Here is a 21,856-nt window from a genome sequence, read left to right on the forward strand (position 1 = left end):
TGGAATCATGAGTATGTATTGTATTCTGATCATCTATACATTTTTCTATCCCTCTCCACATGAAAACCGAGGACACATGGATGTGCAGGAGATGGAGCCCGATAACAAAAAGGTGCCCTGATCCTAGTCAATGGCAACTTACAATAATAAGAAGACACAAGGGGGTATAGTTACTAAACTCCGGGTTTGAAAAAGTGGAGATGTTGCCTATAGCAACCAATCAGATTCTAGCTGTCATTTTGTAGAATGTACTAAATAAATATTAACTAGAATATGATTGGTTGCTAAAGGCAACATCTCCAGTTTTCAAACCTGCAGTTTAGTAAATATACCCCAAGATGTATTGGAAAGGTCATTCTCATCACAAGGCCATTGCTGGAAAGAGTAGAAAATGCTCATAAATATTCCTGGAACTGTCTGTCATGTGAGGGGGTCTTGCTACCCTCTGTCAACCTTGTCTATGTGTAATCCATGTTATCTTGTTGCACTCTGATTAGCTTTTTTTCTGTGGCCAAGCCCTCATTAAATCAGCTTTTCAGAGTTATGGTTTACCTGCTCTTTCACCTTCTTTTTACAATTACGCAACTTGCAGTTACACAATTTATGAACTGAGAGGACATTAACATATCTGGTATTTCAATGACATTGCTTTTCAATAGAATTTGGCTTTCTAACATTCACAACTTTAAATCACTCTTATGAGATAGAGAAATGCTATTGGGGAATCATGCTCAAAGTTCTTAGACTGTTTAATGAGCTATATGGTGATTTCTTTGTTTGTATATTGCCTGCTGTGTTTTAAGGCACTGAATGATCTCTATATGGTCACATTTTAGTGGTGCAGTCGCTACTCACGTGTAGACTTTGGTAAATGGGACTCTCCACATTTGGACACCTTTTAGCGAATCGTCTTTCCCCACAATCACAGACAGGTTGGTGTTGCGGTATGCGTTGTTACACTGTGCCTGGGTAGGACCATAGGGACCACTGGCACCACAAGAAGTAAACCACCAATACATATCTTCTTCCTCTTCTGTGTGAAAAGAAGATGTAGCTATTGTAAGTACAAGTCTATATATTATCACAATGCTAAGTGGTGTGAGTAGTTGTATAAACAACTGTAAAAATATTACGGTGTCTATATTAAAACATACATCTACCATGCCATAGAATGACATAGATAACATTATATTTCTCATGAGTCCATACTCTGAACAATACCTACTGCTTCTCTGCTTCACTGCACTCTTCTGCCAGTGTAATTACTTTACAGATTTAACTGCAAATATTTTAATATTCAACAAAATAGGAAAGCCTTTGTACTTTGAGGATAATGAGGCAGTTTGTTTTGTGTAAACGTTTGTGAAAGAGTTGCTTGAAACATATTTTATAAGAAGAGCCATCGATTCTATCAATTGTTTACTGTTTGAAAACAATGTAACAAAGTAGATGTACTTTCAAATTTTCTACCAAGAAAAATGACTGCTCTATGCAACTGTTTAGAATACATATATGAAGATTAACCATGTGCTCCAAAGGGAATACACTGTTTCCCAAATCCAACCCTATTAGAATCTGCCACTGCTTACACGATACTTGAAGGTAAATAAATGGTCAGGTAAGCATTGAAGCAGAACCTTAACCTAGAGATGGAGACAACTCTTAATCTAGATAGGCGGACAACCCTTAATCTAGAGATGGAGATGACCCTTAACCTAGAGATGGAGACGGCCTTTAATCTAAAGATGGAGACGACCCTTAATCTAGAGATGGAGATGACCCTTAATCTAGAGATGGAGACGACCCTTAATCTAGAGACTGAAACGACCCTTCATCTAGAGATGGAGACAACCTTTAACCTTGAGATGGAGACAACCCTTATTCTAAAAAGGGAGAAGACCCTTAATCTAGAGATGGAGACAACTCTTAATCTAGATATGGAGACAACTGTTAATCTAGAGATGGAGGAGAACTGTAAAATACAACTAGGGCCCTTAAGGTAGAGGTAAAGCTGGGCATTTCCCTAGTTTTGGAAGAGGCCATAGGATAGAAATAAAGTAGGCCCTGTAGAAGACCTTTAAACTAAAGATTAGAGATGGTCACTGACCCCCGTGTTTTGGTTTTGGATTCGGTTTTGGATCTGGATTACCGTCGTGTTTTGGTTTTGGTTTTGCAAAACTGCCATTGCGTGTTTTGGTTTTGGTTTTGTTTGGTTTTGTTTTGCTATTTTTTTGGAAAATCCATGTTTTTGGGCCTAAATTAACCTCAATTTAGTGCTCCAACTGTTTTAGAGACAAGTAATCTAATTGTTGAGGTAATAAATCATCCAAAAAAACAGTTTAATTCTTCGTTGGTAGGCCTATTCTACACACAAAACAGATTGTCTTCCTCTCCATCTATGCATATTGGCAATGCAGCCATCGTCTTTGAATGTATATTACACCCTACACTTATAGTTAAATATGTAAAGAAATGGAAAAAGCCAGTTTGGTTTCTGTCTCTCAAGGCCCCCCTCCACTTGTATAAAATACCAAAAAATTCAGCCATTATAGACTGTACAATATTAATTGACATGGAGAAAGCCAGTTTGGTTTCTGTCTCTCTAGGCCCCCCTCCACTTGTATAAAATACTAATAAATTCAGCCGTTATATACTGTACAATATAAATTGAAATGGACAAAGGCAGTTTGGTATCTGTCTGCATCAGATCCTCTCTCCACTAGGAGTAAAATAGAAAACTATTCAGCCGTTATATAATCTAGAATATAAATAGAAATTGAGAAAGGCAATTTGGTATCTGTCTGCATCATAATCATCAACATCATCATTAGCGCCCTAGTCGCCTACACAAATCTCCCCCTCATCCTCTTCTAATTCCAAAGTGGCATCCTCAATTTGGGTATCACCGGCTACACTCGGGCTATTAAGGCACACATCAGCAGAATGCTCACGATTAGACATCCCACTGTTGGATGGACTCTCCACAGGGATTGTTGTCATTTGTGAATCAGAGCAAATATTCTCCTGTAATGCCTCACTGTTATCTTGCAGCTCGGCTTTGACGCGTAACAGTAGTTGTGCACCAATTGTAGGCTGGGTAACTTTTTGGGATCTGCCACTAATAGCCAAAGGTGAAGGCCTCATTCTCTCTTTGCCACTGCGTGTGTAGAATGGCATGCTTGCAATTTTTTTTTTATCGTCACTTAACTTTTGCTCAGTTACACTTCTTTTTCGCTTCAATACAGTAAAAAATTTTTTGGTTTTTGTTTTTTGCACTAATTTGAAAACACTCTGTTGTTTGACATCGCCTTGGCCAGATGACGTACTGGGAACACTAACATCAGGACTGGTGACAGAACCTGGTTGCTCATTCAGATCATATGTGGACTGCTTTGAATCCATTCTGAGTGCAAACCACTGGGGAGTGCTAAAAATTATTTAGTAGATACTGCTGACAGATATGACTTTTGACAGCCAGAAATATTAATGCACAATTAGGGAGGACACCCCAAAAGCACTGAGGAGTGCTAAAAATTATTTAGTAGATACTGCTGACAGATATGACTTTTGACAGCCAGAAATATTAATGCACAATTAGGGAGGACACCCCAAAAGCACTGAGGAGTGCTAAAAATTATTTAGTAGATATTGCTGACAGATATGACTTTTGACAGCCAGAAATATTTATGCACAATTATGGGGGACACCCCAAAAGCGCTGGGGAGTGCCAAATATGAAGAAAAAATAATAAACCTCTATCCTCCTCTCTGCACTAGCGATTTTGGTTAGAGCAATTGCAAGAACAATATTGTATTCTCTGTCGCTGCTCTAATTAGCCTATGACTACACCCTGCTCTCTCCCTCTGTCAAATGGCGATGGATTGCTGTGGAGGCGTGTATTTATAAAGTTGAAGTATCGCGAGAACCGAGCCCCGAGATCCGACGACGTCACAATGACGTTCGGCCTCGATTTGGATTCGGAATGGGCGGGAGAGTACCGAGCTGCTCAGCTCGGTACTCGGATACCCAAAGTTCGGGTGGGTTCGGTTCTCGGAGAACCGGACCCGCCCATCTCTACTAAAGATGGAGCAGATTCTTAATTTCGAGATGAGACACACTCTTAAACTACAGACGAAGCAGATCCTTATTCTAGCAATGAATGTGACCTTTAAACTATAAATGTAAATAGGCTTCAACTAGAGGTGGAGCATGCCCTTATGCTAAAGGTCGATCGGCTATTAAGATAAAAAAGAGCAGTCCCTAAAACTAAAAATGGAGCAGATCTTTAAGCTAGAACCCAATTTTCCCAACTGTATTTTTCCTGTTTGTATATAGTAAGAAACACATTTTAACATTTATGGGCCTGATTTAGAGTAAGAAGCGAAGAAAAAAAAGGGAACAATGTAACATGTGCAGACATATTTGGAGTTGGAGGGGAGCGTGGCATTGGTCAGCTGTAAATCGCAGTGTAAACATAAAGCTGTCCAGTATAACTGTGCTACATAAAAAAGCAGCCGGTATTTTTTCTGCATGTAAAAAAACGAGCAAATTTGATAAATTTTTTTTTGCTTTGCTCCTAACTTTAACAGATCTCTATAGGTTGTATTACATGGTATGTTGTTCATAAATATCATCAATGTCACTTTTTTGTGAACACATTGTATAAATGTGCCACTATCTGAATGGGATATTTGTGTAAAATACCAAAGGGGCAAATGGCCAGAAACTGAAACATACATACAGGAATAATGGCCTCTTAAAATGTGGAGATGTTCTAAAGTAAATGAGACAAAATAAATCCAGTTGTGTCACTTTTATGGGTATTTATGCTTGGGACATTCTTCACATACTGATTTCTAGGAAACTATTAAATCAGTAATCGGCAAAACATAAGACAATGAAAAAGAAGAAAAGAGGAATTATGAAGATCTGCATAGTAAAAATACATACATAGCTCAGTACATTTAGTAGCTATGAGAAAAATATATTTTTGCATTCTTGGATACTAACCACTGTACGTAGGTTCCGACAGAGGGCTTAGATTCTGGTCTTCCCATGGGTCTGTCTCTTGCGATCCTTCCTGTTCTTCAGAACTGCTTTCTATTCTTCCTGGTGCAATAAAAATATATACAAACAAGCTCATACTTGCCTAAATGTAAGAAATCCACATGACAGTTCTAGGAATTGTAATAGAAGGCATCAAGAGTTCACACTGAAAATGTAGAATACACTAAGGCAAAGCAGATCAAACAATCTCATACAAAACACATTTCCAAGTAATTACTGCAAAAGCGATGTATTGTCCAGACTTCCACAAGACTTACCGGATTGAAAACAGTCTGCAGAAAAGGTGATATTATCCACAATGATGTGCGAGAATGAATTCCAGCCCCATGTGGCCATCAACTGCATGCGAAATCTGATGGAATATAGCAACACGATCAGCAAAGTCTCCAAGTCGTACAGTGGAATTTATAGAGAAAGTCAAAAGGAGACCTCTATCTGAAGAAACTGACATTGAGGTGTTCAGCAAAGTTAAAAGTCAGCTTCACGATCTGTACCTCAATGTCATAAAAGAAAGATTATTTCTCTTTCCATTATTTTTTTTTTAATTACATATGTACTAAAATGTTAGATGTATATTGCATTCAATGATAGATAGACATTCTCATACGTGCCATAATTAATGCAAATCAAAATTAAGCCCTGGGTAAATTCACAAACAGACAAAAATCTTCTAGATGAAATGATTCAGGCTGACGTCTATGCTATCATGGATAATGAATGGGGCCTCTTCCTTAAGTCCCTCAAACGATCAGGCAGGTCATTATTTGGCCAAACATGAAATGAAATGTAGTGTTTAAAGGACATGGTCGCCTATGTGTACATTTTATTTTCCTCTGGAGTGGATGCAATAGGCCAATGGAATCATTACCTAGATACACTCTTTATCAGAGTGTATCTAGCTCTACCTGACTGTGCAGAAATTGAAGATCTCTTTTTAGGGAAGGTGCGGTTTTGCCATGTTAGAGTCATAAGGGTGGCAGGGGAAAAGGAGCAGGTTATAAAAGATCAGGGAGGAGTCATACAGCTCTTTTGGTTCCAGAAAAGCATCCTTCCCTCCCATTCCCGACTCCCGGATCCAGTATTCGTTAGCTGGTTGCGGTGTACAACCTTCCTGCTGATGTGCCCTATGTTAAGACTGACATTTCCCGAGTCTTCAATGGGCCACTTGGCGCTTGGATACTGTTCTCTAAGTATGGCACAGGTACAGGCCTGGAGGTATGATGAGCCACTTGGTGCGCAGGCTCATGGTAGTGTACGGAAGTGCTAGTACAGCCCTGGAGGTATGTTGGGCCGCCTGGTGCACAGGCTGTGGTATGGTACGGGTACTGGTACAGGCCCAGTGGTATATTGGGCCACTTAGTGCGCGGGTCATGGTATAGTAAGGGTGTGCTGGTTCAGCACTGGAGGTATAATGAGCCACTTGGTGTGCGGGCCGTGGTATGGTACGAGTGCTGGTTCAGCTCTAGAGGTATGATGGGCCATTTAGTGTGCAGGCTCGATGCTGGATTTTGGTCCTGAGGCTGGTTCAGCCTTTAGCATGGCAGGAGAACACTGTACAGTCATAAGCAAAGTTGGTGAAGTGCACATTGATGTTACTGAAGCATTTGTACTTTTAAGAGTCGGCTTAGGTTTGGTGCAAGTACAGCCCCTTTGGGCTGGCTTGTGGTGCATTACAATTAGCCCAGAAGGGTGTGGGTTCTGGAATGCCTGGGGATTGTTGTCCCAGTTTAAGGATAAACTACAAAGGGTGCACTTAGGTAATGGACAAGGCCGTTCAGTGTTCTCCCGCCACCATATCCGGTTATTTCAATAATGAAAAGTTAATTGCCAATAATTCGTTGTTGTGTCTTTTATTAGACAGATGAGTGTTAAGATTAAGACTAAATGTCTAATGTTATGTTATCAACGTTATATATAGGTTGAGTTTATATAGATCTAATCAAGAGACAAAGCTAGGCATGTAATTAAACAAGATACTACATAAGCATAGAGTTTGTCTTGTCATATAGACTATCAAGCCAGACAGTGTGTGCTCTGAAAAGGAGTAGCTTCCTCTATGGTAAGAATTTGCTCTATCCCTGTAAAACACAACATCACAGAGTTGCATACATGCTCACTATGCTTATACATATTTCTTGTTTCTTCATAATATGACCATTCAAACCTGTTCTTGAACTGTGGAACCTTGAGAGTCGCTGAAGACCAAACATCACTGTGAGTTACATCCGTGTGCCACAATTTATCTGAGCTCCTCAATGTGTTTTCTTCCAGGGCATACACTGCTAGAGACCCATTGAAGATGCCATGCACAAGAAACTTAAAAGTGAACTAAATGGGATAGAAAAAGCATTTGACCACATTAATTCACTGTAATATTTTCAGCTTCATCAACTGTATACTTTGCAAAGAATATACATACCTGGCAGACTTTGTTGGGCAACACGGGAGGTATACTGTCACTGTACACACTTGCTGTGCTATCATTCCGCTCACTCTCTATATGCAGGTAAAGAAAATATCCTTGAAGAAAAAAACACGATTAAACAGTCATTTGGGATGATGAAATTTTTTTTTAAGCGTGTCCATGTTACCTGTCAAAGTGATGTTATTGTAAGGGTATATGAAATAACTGACTGTCTCAGACATTTTTATAAATCACAACAGATTTAAGATCACACAAGATCATCAAGGCATCAACTACATATAGTGGAGACAGTCATATTGTGGACTGAATCAAATGAACCAATCAAGTGCCTATGAACCAGTGACATCACTCATTCATGAAGTTCCTAGTGAACTGATAGCCCCTATTCTTTTAAATATTTGATCAGGCCACAATATGGCTGCTCCCACTGTATGTGAACCAAGCTTTTTCAAGATGTTGTATATGGACATTTTTTATTAAAATAAAGTTTTAGTAAAAGGGCTTGTTTCATACATTTAGACACATTAGGGGCACTTGGAATAAATGTATACATTTTGGGGAGGACTTAAGAAAAACGGTCACACATTTGTGTCCTTTGTAAATTTTTCCAGTTATAAACAGATACATAATACCATAAACTTGAGGACATCTGGTATACACTACAGGTGTACTATATACCACTTTGGTTTTTGTCCAGATTGCTCACAGATACAGTAGTTTGGCAATCCAACTGAAAACCACAGTAGAAAGTCCTCAGTTTCTGATCACGATAATCAGGGGTTCCAATTAAATGTGAAAATTCGACGAATGTGCAAACACCTAATAAAAACTGCCTCTTTATAATTACTACAAACAGTAGGGGTTGTCTTCAGACCAAACAATGGACAAGACCTGTATTGTCTCAAAATGAGTTACAACATTCCACAAATTATGTCTCCATTACAGAGAAACAATTGAAAAGGGAGTAGTTCGATTTAGCTAATAATAAAAACATGAATCTACCATTATTGATGAAAATTTCACAAACAGACAATATAACAAATGATCTATATCATATTGGTCAATAATTCAATTCAACAGAGTCATATAGCTTTACTGGTTATTGAGACATGACAGCTTAACATATTAGAATGTTCATTATTAGTTTCACTGATTGTTGAGAGATGATAATGAATTATGATAATTATTATACAAGTCCAGTATCACAATTCATCCATATAAACAATTAAGAATAGGACATGATCATGTCTTGATGCATATTTCTGCAACGGATACCATGAATTCATTTTGCTTAATTAACAATTAGGTACTTTGATTAAAATTATTGGACACTTATGAAGTATGTGCTCCACTTGTTTCTCACATCATTGAACTGGAATGAAATTTTTACTTTAATGATATATTTTTCAAATGCACTTACCTCTTTGATGCCATAATTATATATTTATTCCAAGCATACAAGACATTTTCTCCTTTTTTTATGCTCATACACTCTTTGAATTGTTTAAACTGGAATTTTTCTTTTAGAATTCAATATCATCTCTCAATAATCAGTAAAACTAATATTGGATATTCTAATATACGGAATTGTCACGTCTCAATAACCAGTAAAGTTATATGACTGCTTAATTGAGTTATTGACCAGTTAAATTGGAACTACCCCTTTTCAATCGATTCTTTGTAGTTGTGACATTATTTGTGGAATGCTGTGATTAATTTTGAAACAATACAGACCTTGAGCGTTGGTTTGTCTGAAGACATCTCCTGTTGTTACAATTTAATATGTGAATAATAAAGTAACAGTTTTTAAACAATGGTGATCTGCAGCACAGTGGCTAAGTGGTTAGCACTTCTGCCTCACAGCACTGGGGTCATGAGTTCGATTCTTGACCATGGCCTTATCTGTGAGGAGTTTGTATGTTCTCCTTGTGTTTGTTTCCTCTGGGTGCCCCAGTTTCCTCCCAAACTCAAAAAACATACTGGTAGGTTATTTAGCTGCTATTAAATTGATATCTCTCAGTCTCTCAATCTTAGGGAATTTAGACTGTCAACTCCAATGTGACAGGGACGGATGTGAGTTCTTTATGGTTATCGGTTTCTTTAATACATAGGAATATTTCCAATAGCGCTCATTTGATTATATCCTGTCCTACTTTATCTGGATAGAAACCTTATATTTTGTACTCATTTTCTGATCAGCCTAGTTCTTGTCTAAGAAAATCTTGTGCATTTGGAAGAACCCTAAAACAATGTCTGTCTCTGTTGTTACCTTCTGCAACTGGCGAGTGAGCACTGTCTCCACGGTTCATCTGCGCAGAGTCTGTATATGTCCACCCACCACCTGTCGTATTGTTCACAGTCCAGCCACACGCGCCTGTTTCAAAGCTGCAGTGGGCACCTGCAGGAAGAATGTTTTCTGAAAACCAGAAAAATTAAGATATTAACCCCTTAAGCACTAGCATCTTTCTTGACCCAAAGACAAAGTCAGCTCTTGCTTTCCTATATATGCATGTTCACTTGAGCTAAACTCTGTGGTTATGGGGTGTTACAAGTATTAGCTAATTATGGCCTACATCAGTGATGGCTAATGTGACACTCCAGGTGTTGTGAAACTACAAGCCCCAGCATGCTTTGCCAGTTATCAGCTAGTTATCTACTGGCAAAGCATGCTGGGTCTTATAGTTTCAAAACACCTGGAGTGTCACAGGTTAGCCATCACTGTCCTACATTTTCGATCTTTAACTGGAACAAATGGGGCACCTCAGAGCATGATGTAAAACATGTAGAACAGGGTTAACTCTGCTGTTTAATTTATGTTGAAGTTGTGTTAAACCTGTCTGTGGGGGAAAATATTCAGCTAATAACAGTGAAATGCCCAAACCTACACAGTGTACACACTGTAACAATCCTTCCTTTATTGTATTCCTCACATTGTACATCAGAATAGGTAAATACTTAGGGTTGAGTCACATGGGATTGAACGCTGCGATTTTCCAGGTACAAAAGTGCAGTTCATAAGCCCTCAGTCACTTCAGTGGGGGCAGATTGTAACTCCAGCGGTGGCAGGAATTTGTAACCCTAATCATTTGGAGAATCCTTCTCCTTCAACGAGAGTGATTCAGCTGAATTGCTTTATTGTGACAGAGCAGTAGTCCACACAAATAAAAGAGAGTACCCAAAAATAAAAGCTGGGCATAAAAAAAAACAATTGTCCAGCATATAATATTGCCTTTGTGTTGATTTTATGCAGGATCTCATACATACCCTGTTCTGATTGATTGGAATTGCCAAGCACTCACATATGATATAAATGGTTTTAACCATTGACTAAATAGTGGATTTTATCTTACTCAAGCAGGAGTTAATGATAAATTAAAACCGTTGAACATGATTTTTAAGTAGCACACAAAGTGACTACTGATAATTACATTTACATAGCAGTCTGTGAGTCAATAACCCACCCACATGGTTTTTAGAGCATAAAACTGGGCTCTGCTGACACAGATCATCCACCTGGAGACTGATGTTGATCTCATCAGTGCAGGTTGTTTTAGATACTGTTGTGAAGAGCCAGATAATCTCATTAAACATAATCCCAGTAGAACAATGAGAAACAAAAGGTAGATTTTCAGACAATGCAACCTGAGAAATATATTCCAATAAGCCTCTTGAAAAACAGATGGGACTTCTGTAAAAATACCCAACAATGTAATGTTTGAGGACATGATATGGGATAACACACATAATATTCCAGAAGTTCCTTCCATTCTCAGTCAGTGGCTTTCTGTTGGCCTCCATTACCCTCTGCACATCATAACTGCTTCTGTTATACAAAAGCCTGCACTCACTTACTCAATCACAATAGTGGACAAGTCACTGCCTCTCACAAAATCAGCACACTCATCTGAAATAAACGGTGCTGCTGTGGCATGTTGATTATCTGATTGGCCATAGATTTGCTACCGATTGTTTTAACCCCACCCACTTAAAGCTGGAAAACACTGACATGCAAGAGATGTTGATTAATGACAAGAAGGTGTTCTGGCCCCAGTTAATTACATCTTGAAATAAATGTACATAACAAATAAAATCTCGCTAATCTGCTTAATTAACTTACCATCAAAGCAGTTTGTGAGATGGAGAGCATCCAGAACAAGGAAGTTATCTGTTTTCAAAGCAGAAAAATTGTAATTCAGAGAGATCTGAAAGGGCTCATCCATTCTACCGATCTCCGTGGTCAGCATCTTCCAGTGAGATCTATTACACAAACCAGAACACAAATAACACATTATTTCTAGGTTCAAAGCTACCCATGTGGCCATAAAGAGACATGGTATGCAATGCATAACAAGAAGTGTGTTCAGGGACAATGTAAGGCTTGTGACAGCTCCAGCAGGACACCATTGTAACTGTGCTAAAGAACTTCTAAGCAATAGAATTCTATGTTGCTGTCGCCTCCATTATGGAACAGTAACACAATCACACAATGTTTTACTAAACTATAACACAGTGCATTTATAAACCTGCCAATTGGATTCTAACAATTTGAATGATGCAGTTCTGCCATACAAATATAACTGTGCTCTAATGGCAGTTTGCATGAACATTTTTAAATCCCAAAACATCATCTTTTCTATATTAGACTGGAAATCAATTCATATTCTTTTATATACCATTGAATAGGACAAGTTATACTATCTGACAGTGAATTTTTGGGCATGTAAGTTTACTCAAAATATATTTCAAAATATTGAGGACCCAAGATTGATGTCACTTGTAATAAGATGAATATGTATAGAGTGATATTTATTATGGAAGACATATGTCAGATTTGCATGATCATTATGCATGATCTTCTCTTTGAATAGTGAGTTCCGGTTAATACGCATACTCTTGCTGGAATGACAGACTCCCTCCTCTTTGCTTAGAGTACTTGGTCTCAGTTCAGTCCTTAGACACCCTCCAGTAGGCCAGGACTTATGGCTATTAGTGTGAGCAGTACATACACCTCAGTGGTATAGAGCCTGTGACCCCATTGTGGGCATCATTCAATTAGCACAGAAAACAGGAAACACTGATTACACTACAAAGTCATGTACTGCCCCTATAAGCTCCTCTAATTGGTTGATCCAGTTGATTTAGCCTCCTGATTATTAATTTTATTAATCATCAATTTTCCATCCTCAATGACAAGCCACTTTATGCTGAGCTCTGTTAATGGACCAAGCTCTAATGGTAATTGTGTATCTGAGCCACTACTGTTGTACGTGATTACAGAGGTACAATGAAACAGGTAGTTTCAAAGTTGACAACATACTAAAATAGTTTTCAGGAAAATATAATGTACAACACAGTGTACAACTTGGGCCATTACCATCAAAATATGTTTATTGAAGTTGATTACCATGTAATTTGTGCCTTTAAATCCCAAAGAAGAAGAATAGGGGCCTGATTCATTAAGGATCTTAACTTGAGAAACTTCAAATTTCAGTCTCCTGGACAAAACCATGTTACAATGCAAGGGGTGCAAATTAGTATTCTGTTTTGCACATAAGTTAAATACTGACTGTTTTTTCATGTAGCACACAAATATCAACTTTAAATTTCAGTGTACAAATAAGCTATCAAGTATTTGTGTGCTACATGAAAAAACAGGCAATATTTAACTTATGTGCAAAACAGAATACTAATTTGCACCCCTTGCATTGTAACATGGTTTTGTCCAGGAGACTGAAATAAGAAGTTTCTCAAGTTAAGATCCTTAATGAATCAGGCCCTAGATATTAAAAGGGACAAAATCTTTAAAACCTTGAAATGTCTCTGGAAATTCGGGACAGTAGGTGATTATGGCAATGACTTTGGATATGTAACATCAGGTGCAGGTAGGTATCAGAGATTCAGGCATTGGATTAACCAAAGCAGTTTTTTCTTAAAAGTGTTGACCTTATTTGGCTTACAAGTTTGTACATGTCTTCTGGCAATTAGTACTAAATACATTGATTTATCTTTCTGCTTTTATCTTCTGTCTATGTTTCTGACATGTCTTTATTTGAGCAGTCAGGGTTGTTTTATATCTTGCACTGGGTTATGACAGCTGTACTGTATTCCCTTTCCCTGTATTGTCTATATCTGAGGAGAAAGACAAACTTCGTCTGCAGACACTGCAAAGAAGCACAGAATGAAGATAAATAATATTAGTTGTCTGAATGTGCAAATTCATTTAATCCTCCTTCCCAGAGCTCCCCAGGTCAGCCATAAGGCATCGTTGGCTCCTGCCTAGGGCCCGATGGGCAGTGAGTGATTACAATAACCTGTATTTATGCATGTTTTTTCTGACAAAGGAAGTGCGTAAGGGGTCCCAAAAAGTATCTTTCCCCATGGGGTCTCATAAGGCTGTAGAATGTGAGTGTGGTCATGCAAATCAGAAGCATGGCCGATTTTGTCACAATTTTCAGGAATGTTGATATATTTGCCATAGGGGATTTTCTGCTATAACCCTGGAGCTGGGTGGGAAATACTTGTGTGTAAATGTATCAAGCTGCAGGTTAGAAAAAGTGGAGATGTTGCCTATAGCAACCAATCAGATTCTAGCTGTCATTTTGTAGAATGTACTAAATAAATGATAACTAGAATCTGAATCAGGGGCGGGCTGGCCCGGTGGGCAGGGGGGCCGCTCAGTCAGACCTCTATTAGGTCGCGGTCGCATCCCGTTTCATGTGATGCGGCCGTCTGCGTGCCCCCCGGGCTTCCCTCTCCCAGCCCGCGCCTGATCTGAATGGTTGCTATAGGCAACATCTCCACTTTTTCAAACCCGCAGCTTGATAAATTTACCCCTAGGTCTTTAAAATAAGTCATATTGTTCTTTTAACAGCTCTGTGGTTTAACTACAGAGCTATTTCCCATCAGTGCAACAGGGATAAATAGTTAACCAGAATTTTAAGATATTGATGGAATTAATATGGTACAAGCCTCCCTAAAATCAGCCTACTTTGCATCTACAGAGTACAGTGAGTTCAGTAAAACAGGCAATATTCAATGTTCTGCCATTAATATTCATAGGCTGCTTTCTCCAGATCAGACTTCTTGGCACTTTTCCATGAGCTAAAATGTTATTAAGTGCCAAGATGGTCCAAGCTTCAGATAATCAAATATTGAAGAAAACTTGTTATTCTACACTCCTAGACCGCTCTTCAATGTGATCAAAATTCTATGTTTTAGGGATAGTATGGGCATGTATGATTAAGCATCTGTGGACAATGACCCCTATTGGGTTCTAGAATCTATTTTTGGGTACTCTCAGATATTCAATACATTTTATTAGAAACCATCTCTTTTGGGGTCTCAGAAAAATAGATCACTGACACTTAAGAGTCCAAACTAAAAATGGGTGGGCATCACTCTGTTACAATTTTAATCCCCAGCCCCATGAAAGTGATTTCAGTTCCCAATGGCACATTTTGCCAAGCCTAAATACTTACTCCTCACGACTCTGTAAGATTGTCTGACATATCCAATACTTATGAGTAGGCAAAGGAAAGAATAATGTAAAATGATCTTGTTACTAAACATAAATGCTATACAAACATTAAAAGACAACGGAGCAATCTACACTTACAAATTGTAGTCAATCAGTCTTTATGTACTGATGTATGACAAATGAAAAGCACCTTTGTATAGTCTGCATCTGCAGGTAATGCTGTTTTTACCAGGGTATATAAAAAAATCAGACATTCCTTAATTCCCACATTAAAAATCAGGACAACCTTGGCCACGCCCTGATCTGCACTGGACATGCCCCTTATCAGCTTGAACACGCTCTAGTATTCCTCGGCCAAATTCTGATACATAAGTGATAACTTCTTTTCAGAAGATTGACAGAGATCTGTCCCTTGAAAAACAAGAGGCAGCCAAATTTTACTTTAAACATACTGCATCTGTAGCCTATGGCAATGTTTTGCAGGAACACTCATAGGGGCATATTCAATTGTTCTGAATCCCCCCAGCGTTAAAACTATTACCGTTATTACGGTAATAGTAAGCTGGATTTCAGCTCGCGGCTCAGGGAGCTGCGAGCTGAAATCCAGCGAGAAAACTACCATAATAACGTTATTTATGCGCACTATTACCGTAATAACGGAAATAGTGCGCACGCCGCAAGAGTTTTGGCGTTTTCGCCAACAATTGAAAATGCCCCATAGTGTAGACGAGAAGCATTTTAGCATAACAATAAAAATAAATTGGATTTATGGACTTTGTTTCATGAGACACCACAATCTTTCTGTGTCAGTAGAATAGACACCTTACATTTCTGGTCTGTGTCGAAGGCGGAGAGTGTTTCCACTATCCTGCCCTCCTCAATATCATAACACGTTCCCCATCACATTCAGCCCTGCTCTCACTAACATAGTCATGCAGGTGAAAACGTTACTGCCTCAAGATCAGCACACTCATCTCCTGAAATACTATGTGCTGCTATGAGCATTCTGATGATTTGATTGGCCATTGACTGCTCTGGTCCCACTCCTTTTAAAACTGGGACAAACAGGATAAAAATGTTGATTGTAGGCAAACATGCATTTTTAGGTGATACCTGTACAGATAGGAGTGTGCCAATCCATGACACCCATTATGCTCCTGTGAATTGAAAATTTTGCAGCCAACAATGTATCAGAGCAGGGTGGAGCAGTGTTTATAGGACTTGCTTTGCTTCACATGGTCAAGAGTTTTTCTTGTGGAGCTGACCCAAATATATTCAGGCTTTCAGATATTGGCAAATTTGCATCAGTGATTATGATATCATCCAAAGGTAATACTAAAAATTACTGGTGTTGGGCACAGCAAAATGGGAAAGTGGCTAAGAAGATTGGGAACATGGCATTGGAGGATCAACGACATATTCATTTGTTCTGATTTTTATTTAAGACAGTTGGGAGGCAGATAGATTTGGCCTGTCCCAAAACAATATTTAACATTACAATGCACTAATTAAGGGCAGGATCAGGATTTTAGGAAGGGGAACATATATGTAAACGTTATATTATTATTATTATTATTATTATTAATTTTTATTTATAGGGCGCCACAAAGTATCCGTAGCGCCGTACAAGGACAAACAATGGCACAGTACAAGGGGAAACAGCACAGTACAAGTAACAGTAAGCACTATAACTCTGGGGGCTCAGGCACAGCAAGAAAGAGAGGGAGGGAGAGGAAAAGTGAGTACAGGCAGGTAACTATGGCCCAAGAGGGTGGGCACGGATGACGGGTTAAGAGTCACTTAGGGGAGCGGAGAAAAGCGAGAGGAGACAGAGGGCAGAGGGACCGAGAGGAGGTGAGCAGAGTAGCTGGAGAGCGCAGTTAAAAGTGATGGAAACAGGAGGTAGGAGAGCCCTGCTCAAAAGAGCGTACAATCTAAAGGGAGGGGAAGACAGACAGACACATGGATGAGATGGAGAGACGAGAGAAATGGAGACAGAGTCGAGGAAGGGGGAGAAGGGAAGAAAGGATGAGAAAGAGAGGTAGCCGTGGGAGTTTAGGCATGAGACTGGAAGGCTTTTAGGAAAAGGTGGGTTTTTAATGTTCGTTTGATAAAGGACAGATTAGGGGAAGTTCTGATGGAGCGGGGGAGCTTGTTCCAATGGAGGGGAGCGGCGCGGGAGAAGTCTTGGATACGAGCGTGAGAGGAGGTAATCAGAGGGGAAGAGAGGCGACGATCGTTGGACGATCGCAGTGGGCAGGAGGGAGTGTGAATAGAGATAAGGTTGGAGATGTAGGGAGCAGTGGAGTTGGCGAGGGCCTTGTAAGTCAGAGTGAGGAGCTTGAAAAGGATTCTGTAGGGGAAGGGGAGCCAGTGAAGGGCTTGGTAGAGTGGGGAGACAGAGGTGGAACGGCGAGAGAGGAAAATAAGCCTAGCAGCGGCGTTAAGTACAGATCTAAGGGGAGCGAGATGAGAGAGGGGAAGGCCGATAAGCAGAAGGTTGCAGTAGTCCAAGCGGGAGATAATCAGAGAGTGGATGAGAGATTTCGTGGCATCCTGGGAGAGGAAGGGCCGAATGCGGGCAATGTTGCGAAGCTGGAAACGGCAGTATTTGGTGAGAGAGTGAATGTGAGGGGCAAAGGAGAGAGAGGAGTCGAGGATGACACCTAGGCAGCGGAGTTGGGGAACAGGGGAGATAGAGGAGTTGTCAACAGTGATAGAGAGGTCAGAGGGGAAGGAGGTACGAGAGGGAGGAAAGACAATGAGTTCAGTTTTAGCAAGATTGAGTTTAAGAAATCTAGAGGACATCCAGGAGGAGATGGCAGAGAGGCATGTGGATACCCTGGAGAGAAGAGAGGGAGAGAGATCAGGAGAAGAAAGGTAGAGTTGAGTGTCATCAGCATAAAGGTGGTACTTGAGGCCAAAGGAGCTGATGAGTGCACCCAGAGAAGAGGTGTATAGTGAGAATAGTAAGGGTCCAAGAACAGAGCCCTGAGAGACCCCGACTGAAAGAGAGGAAGAGAGACTCAGAGGTAGAAACAGAGAAGGAACAGTCGGCAAGGTAAGAGGTGAACCAGGAGAGGACGGTACCAAGAGAGGCCAATTGATTGGAGGGTGTGAAGCAGGAGGGGGTGGTCACCGGTGTCAAAGGCCGCTGAGAGGTCGAGGAGAATCAGGAGGGAGTAGTGGCCCATGGCTTTAGCCGAGAGGAGATCGTTCGTAACTTGAACCAGGGCAGTTTCAGTGGAATGGAGGGGGCGGAAGCCTGATTGGAGAGGATCAAGGAGGGAGTGTGCAGAGAGGTAGGTGGAGAGACGGTTGCAGACAAGTCTCTCGAGTATTTTGGAGGCAAAGGGGAGAAGGGAAATGGGGCGGTAATTAGAGAGTGAGGTGGGGTCAAGGTTGGGTTTCTTGAGAATGGGTGAGACAAGAGCATGTTTAAAGGCGGAGGGGAAGATGCCGGTGGAGAGGGACAGGTTAAAGAGGTGAGCGAGGTGGGAGCAGGTGGAGGCGGAAAGGGAGCGAAGAAGGTGAGAAGGGATGGGGTCCTGGGGGCAGGTAGAAGGGGGGGAAGAAGAAATGAGAAACTAGGACAGGGGCAAACACAGGCTTTTCATAACCACCATTACTTTTGTCAAAACACACATTACAAATTGTATATATTCAAATAATAACATATAGACAAGTATGGTCTTTAAGAATAGTAATACGGTACCCTAACATAGTCTAAAAAAACTCAACGGAGAATAGATGGGCAGCATGGTGGCTAAGTAGTTAGCACTACTGCCTTACAGCACTGGGGTCATGAGTTCAATTCCCAACCATGGCCTTATCTGTGAGGCATTTGTATGTTCTCCCTGTGTTTGCGTGGGTTTCCTCCGGTGCTCCGGTTTCCTCCCACACTCCAAAAAGATACTGGTAGGTTAATTGGCTGCTAACAAATTGACCCTAGTCTGTCTCTGTGTGTGTTAGGGAATTTAGACTGTAAGACCCAATGGGACAGGGACTGATGTGAGTGAGTTCTCTGTACAGCGCTGTGGAATTAGTTGCAATATATAAATAAACGGTGATGATAGATGGTTTGAATGGAAAGGCCCCTGGTGGACATAAGTGATACTGCAGTTTTTTTTAAAACTCTCCTATTATGTTTTCAACATTATTTCTTGGCTTGAGTAGAGAGATCAGAAAGTTGGCAAGTATGATTATGTCTAAACTGTGAAATAGTGACATGTGGTGTAAAGGTAACTGGAGATATACACATCATGGTTGCCAACTGTCAGTAAATTTACTAACAGTAAATATATGTGACATTTATACTTCTCAGTAAGAAAAAATAAAAATGAGATTAGAAACAAATATGATAAATGTATTACTAAATTTTACAAAGCATTCAACACACCGATTGTTTTGGGTTTTAATAAAGTTATGTGTGGTCTATTTTGAGTTATTTGGCACTTCTTTCTTTCTCTTTTAGAATTTCATAAATAATTTGTCAGTAAGAAATATTGGTCTGTAAATTTTTCTAAATTTATCCGTAAAGAGGGTTCATAACCTTATTATATGTTCATATCTTTATGGTCAGAGCTGCAGAAATATTAAATGCAAAACAACAAGTACTGAACAATAAATTGTAGGAATGCCTAAACTGTTGATGGCTGTTCCCATCACAATAAATTACATTAAAAGCTATCTGAGAATCATATCATAGTGACACATAAGCAAAGATGCACTGAGGACCCGCTAAGTGCTATATTCTGCTCATTGTGACCTTTCTCAGCCGATGCCCAGAAAACAAGAGATGCATTTCAAGTGCTAAAGCCCTATTGGCTGGATGGATTCACCAGTACAACAATATGATGAATGTTTACTGGAACTGCCACTGCCAACTTTGGAAATCACTTAGACAATATTTAAAACAAGGAAAAAAATATACAATATTCAATCAATTTACCTTAAAATATTTTTTTCCTCAGTACCTCATGAGAATACACTGCAGAGTGTACTAAACATAAAATTTAAAGCAGAAATCCCATGAAAAAAAAAATAATATATATTTTTTTTTAATACATATTTGCCTATTTTGTCAGTTTGTTTTCCGGTAGGTCCAGGGGCAGGTGGGAATCGGAGAATTGCACTACTAAGCCCCGCCCTCTGAGCTGTTATCATGATTTTGCCCTATACCAGCAGGGGGTGGGGCCACAATGACACGTGAATCGATTCACTAAGCCCCGCACCCTCCCTTTACCTAACCAAACTGGATGGGATCCAGAAGTTTGTCCTGATCTCCCAGGAGTTTGAGAGGACTCCCAGAAATTCGGGAGTCTACCGGACATTCCGGGAGAGTAGGTAACTATGGTTTTATAACATAAATCACTGTGGCAGGCTATACGAAGGGCAATGTATGTATTTACCATTTTCCCTTGATTTTGTTCTTCAGGCTGCTATTAATGATTTATAATTCAGCTCAGTGTCTTGGACTACCATGACAACCATAGTCACGTGGCACATAATGTAGTGATCAGAAAGACTTTGGAACGCCCATCTGAGCTGCCTGCTCTGTGCAGTGTAAAATTCTCCCCCCTCCTTCTTCCCCCTTTGCCTTCACATGACATGAGCGGCGAGCCTGTCACTGTATAGGAGACTATGTCTGTCAGCCATGTTTTGCAACCTCATAAGAGATTTAAAAAATGAAGCAATAATTTGTAGAAGGATAGCTAAAACAAATGACTATAAGATACATGCTTAAAAGGTTCTTAAGTTGCTATTTACAGAAAAAAATATTATATGTGGGATTGCTGGTTTAAGTTAATTCTAATATTAACCATTTAAAAGTGTTAAAATCTTAGCACTTGTAGTATTTTAGTATTACTTTGAAATGACATCTACTTTAGATGGGTGCAGTCAAGTAAAAATGAGCAAAACAGATTATATAGCAACAGTGGTGCTCTGACTCTTGCCATTGCAATAGAATACAAATTGCCAAAATGTACTCTGAGAATGCTGGAATATAAAGTCAAGTAAGTATCCTAATAGGCTATACACCAGACATGTGGTAACTTACAATGGACAGGGAAGGGAAAGCTGTCATATTATTCCCTGGCCAAAAATTATGCCAACCCTCAAGGGGCAAATGGGTAGAGAACTTAAAGCAAATCTTGTACTTCCTTTCATTTGACTCAATTGATATCACAATTTATGTACTGATAAATGAATCATTATTTAAAGTTGATTTATGTAATCTTCATGTATTTGTTACCTACAGATCTACTTGTGCTTTGTACATATTTCTGTACTTCTGTTTGCTTGTGTGACCTATGTCATACTTGCCAACATTTTATAGTTGGCGTCCGGGAGCTTTTGGGGGGAGGAGGGCGTGTGAGGGGCGGGGCTCAGAAAATCGGATCATTCTCTGAGAATCGTGGCATTTTAGATCTAATTCTGCCCACTTCACTAGGAAGTTGGCAGATGCGGGAGGCTGCCATACTCTTAAGGTAATCCAGGAGACCCACCCGGAATCCGGGAGGCTCCTGGACATTCCGGGAGAGTTGGCAAGTATGACCTATGTCTACCTTGTTTGTATTAAAATTAGAGATGTTCAGGTTCGGTTTTCTGAAAACTGAGCCCACCCGAACTTAGGGTATCCGAGTAGGCTCGCGAGCCGGCTTGTTACTTTCACGCGTCCTCATATCTAAATCGAGGCAAAACGTCATTGTTCCCTTGTCGGATCTCGCGGGTTGTGGATTCCATAAGTACTTCCCTCCCCAGGAGATCCAGTGCAATTGCTCACACAGAAACAGGGGTAGCAGTGTTATTGTCACTCTCCAGTCTCCAGTGCTATTGCTCAGTGCCATTGCTCATACAGAAACAGGAGGGGTAACAGTGTTCTT

At 39.9% G+C, this 21,856-nt stretch overlaps 1 protein-coding gene across 2 annotated transcripts in view; it reads right to left on the reverse strand.

The window, feature by feature from the left end:
* LTK (leukocyte receptor tyrosine kinase) overlaps window positions 1-21,856 on the reverse strand; it is a 178,626-nt gene that overhangs the window by 56,893 nt on the left and 99,877 nt on the right. For both annotated transcript variants that reach the window (XM_075193026.1, XM_075193027.1), the window contains exons 5-11: window positions 11,610-11,749; window positions 9,762-9,908; window positions 7,487-7,587; window positions 7,232-7,395; window positions 5,325-5,419; window positions 5,011-5,109; window positions 856-1,033 (exon numbers count right to left, since the gene is read on the reverse strand). In XM_075193026.1, the coding sequence (XP_075049127.1) occupies window positions 856-1,033; window positions 5,011-5,109; window positions 5,325-5,419; window positions 7,232-7,395; window positions 7,487-7,587; window positions 9,762-9,908; window positions 11,610-11,749 (924 nt within the window). The remainder of the gene's footprint in view (window positions 1-855; window positions 1,034-5,010; window positions 5,110-5,324; window positions 5,420-7,231; window positions 7,396-7,486; window positions 7,588-9,761; window positions 9,909-11,609; window positions 11,750-21,856) is intronic.

Source organism: Mixophyes fleayi, chromosome 12 (genome assembly GCF_038048845.1).
Source record: "Mixophyes fleayi isolate aMixFle1 chromosome 12, aMixFle1.hap1, whole genome shotgun sequence".
NCBI lineage: Eukaryota > Metazoa > Chordata > Amphibia > Anura > Limnodynastidae > Mixophyes > Mixophyes fleayi.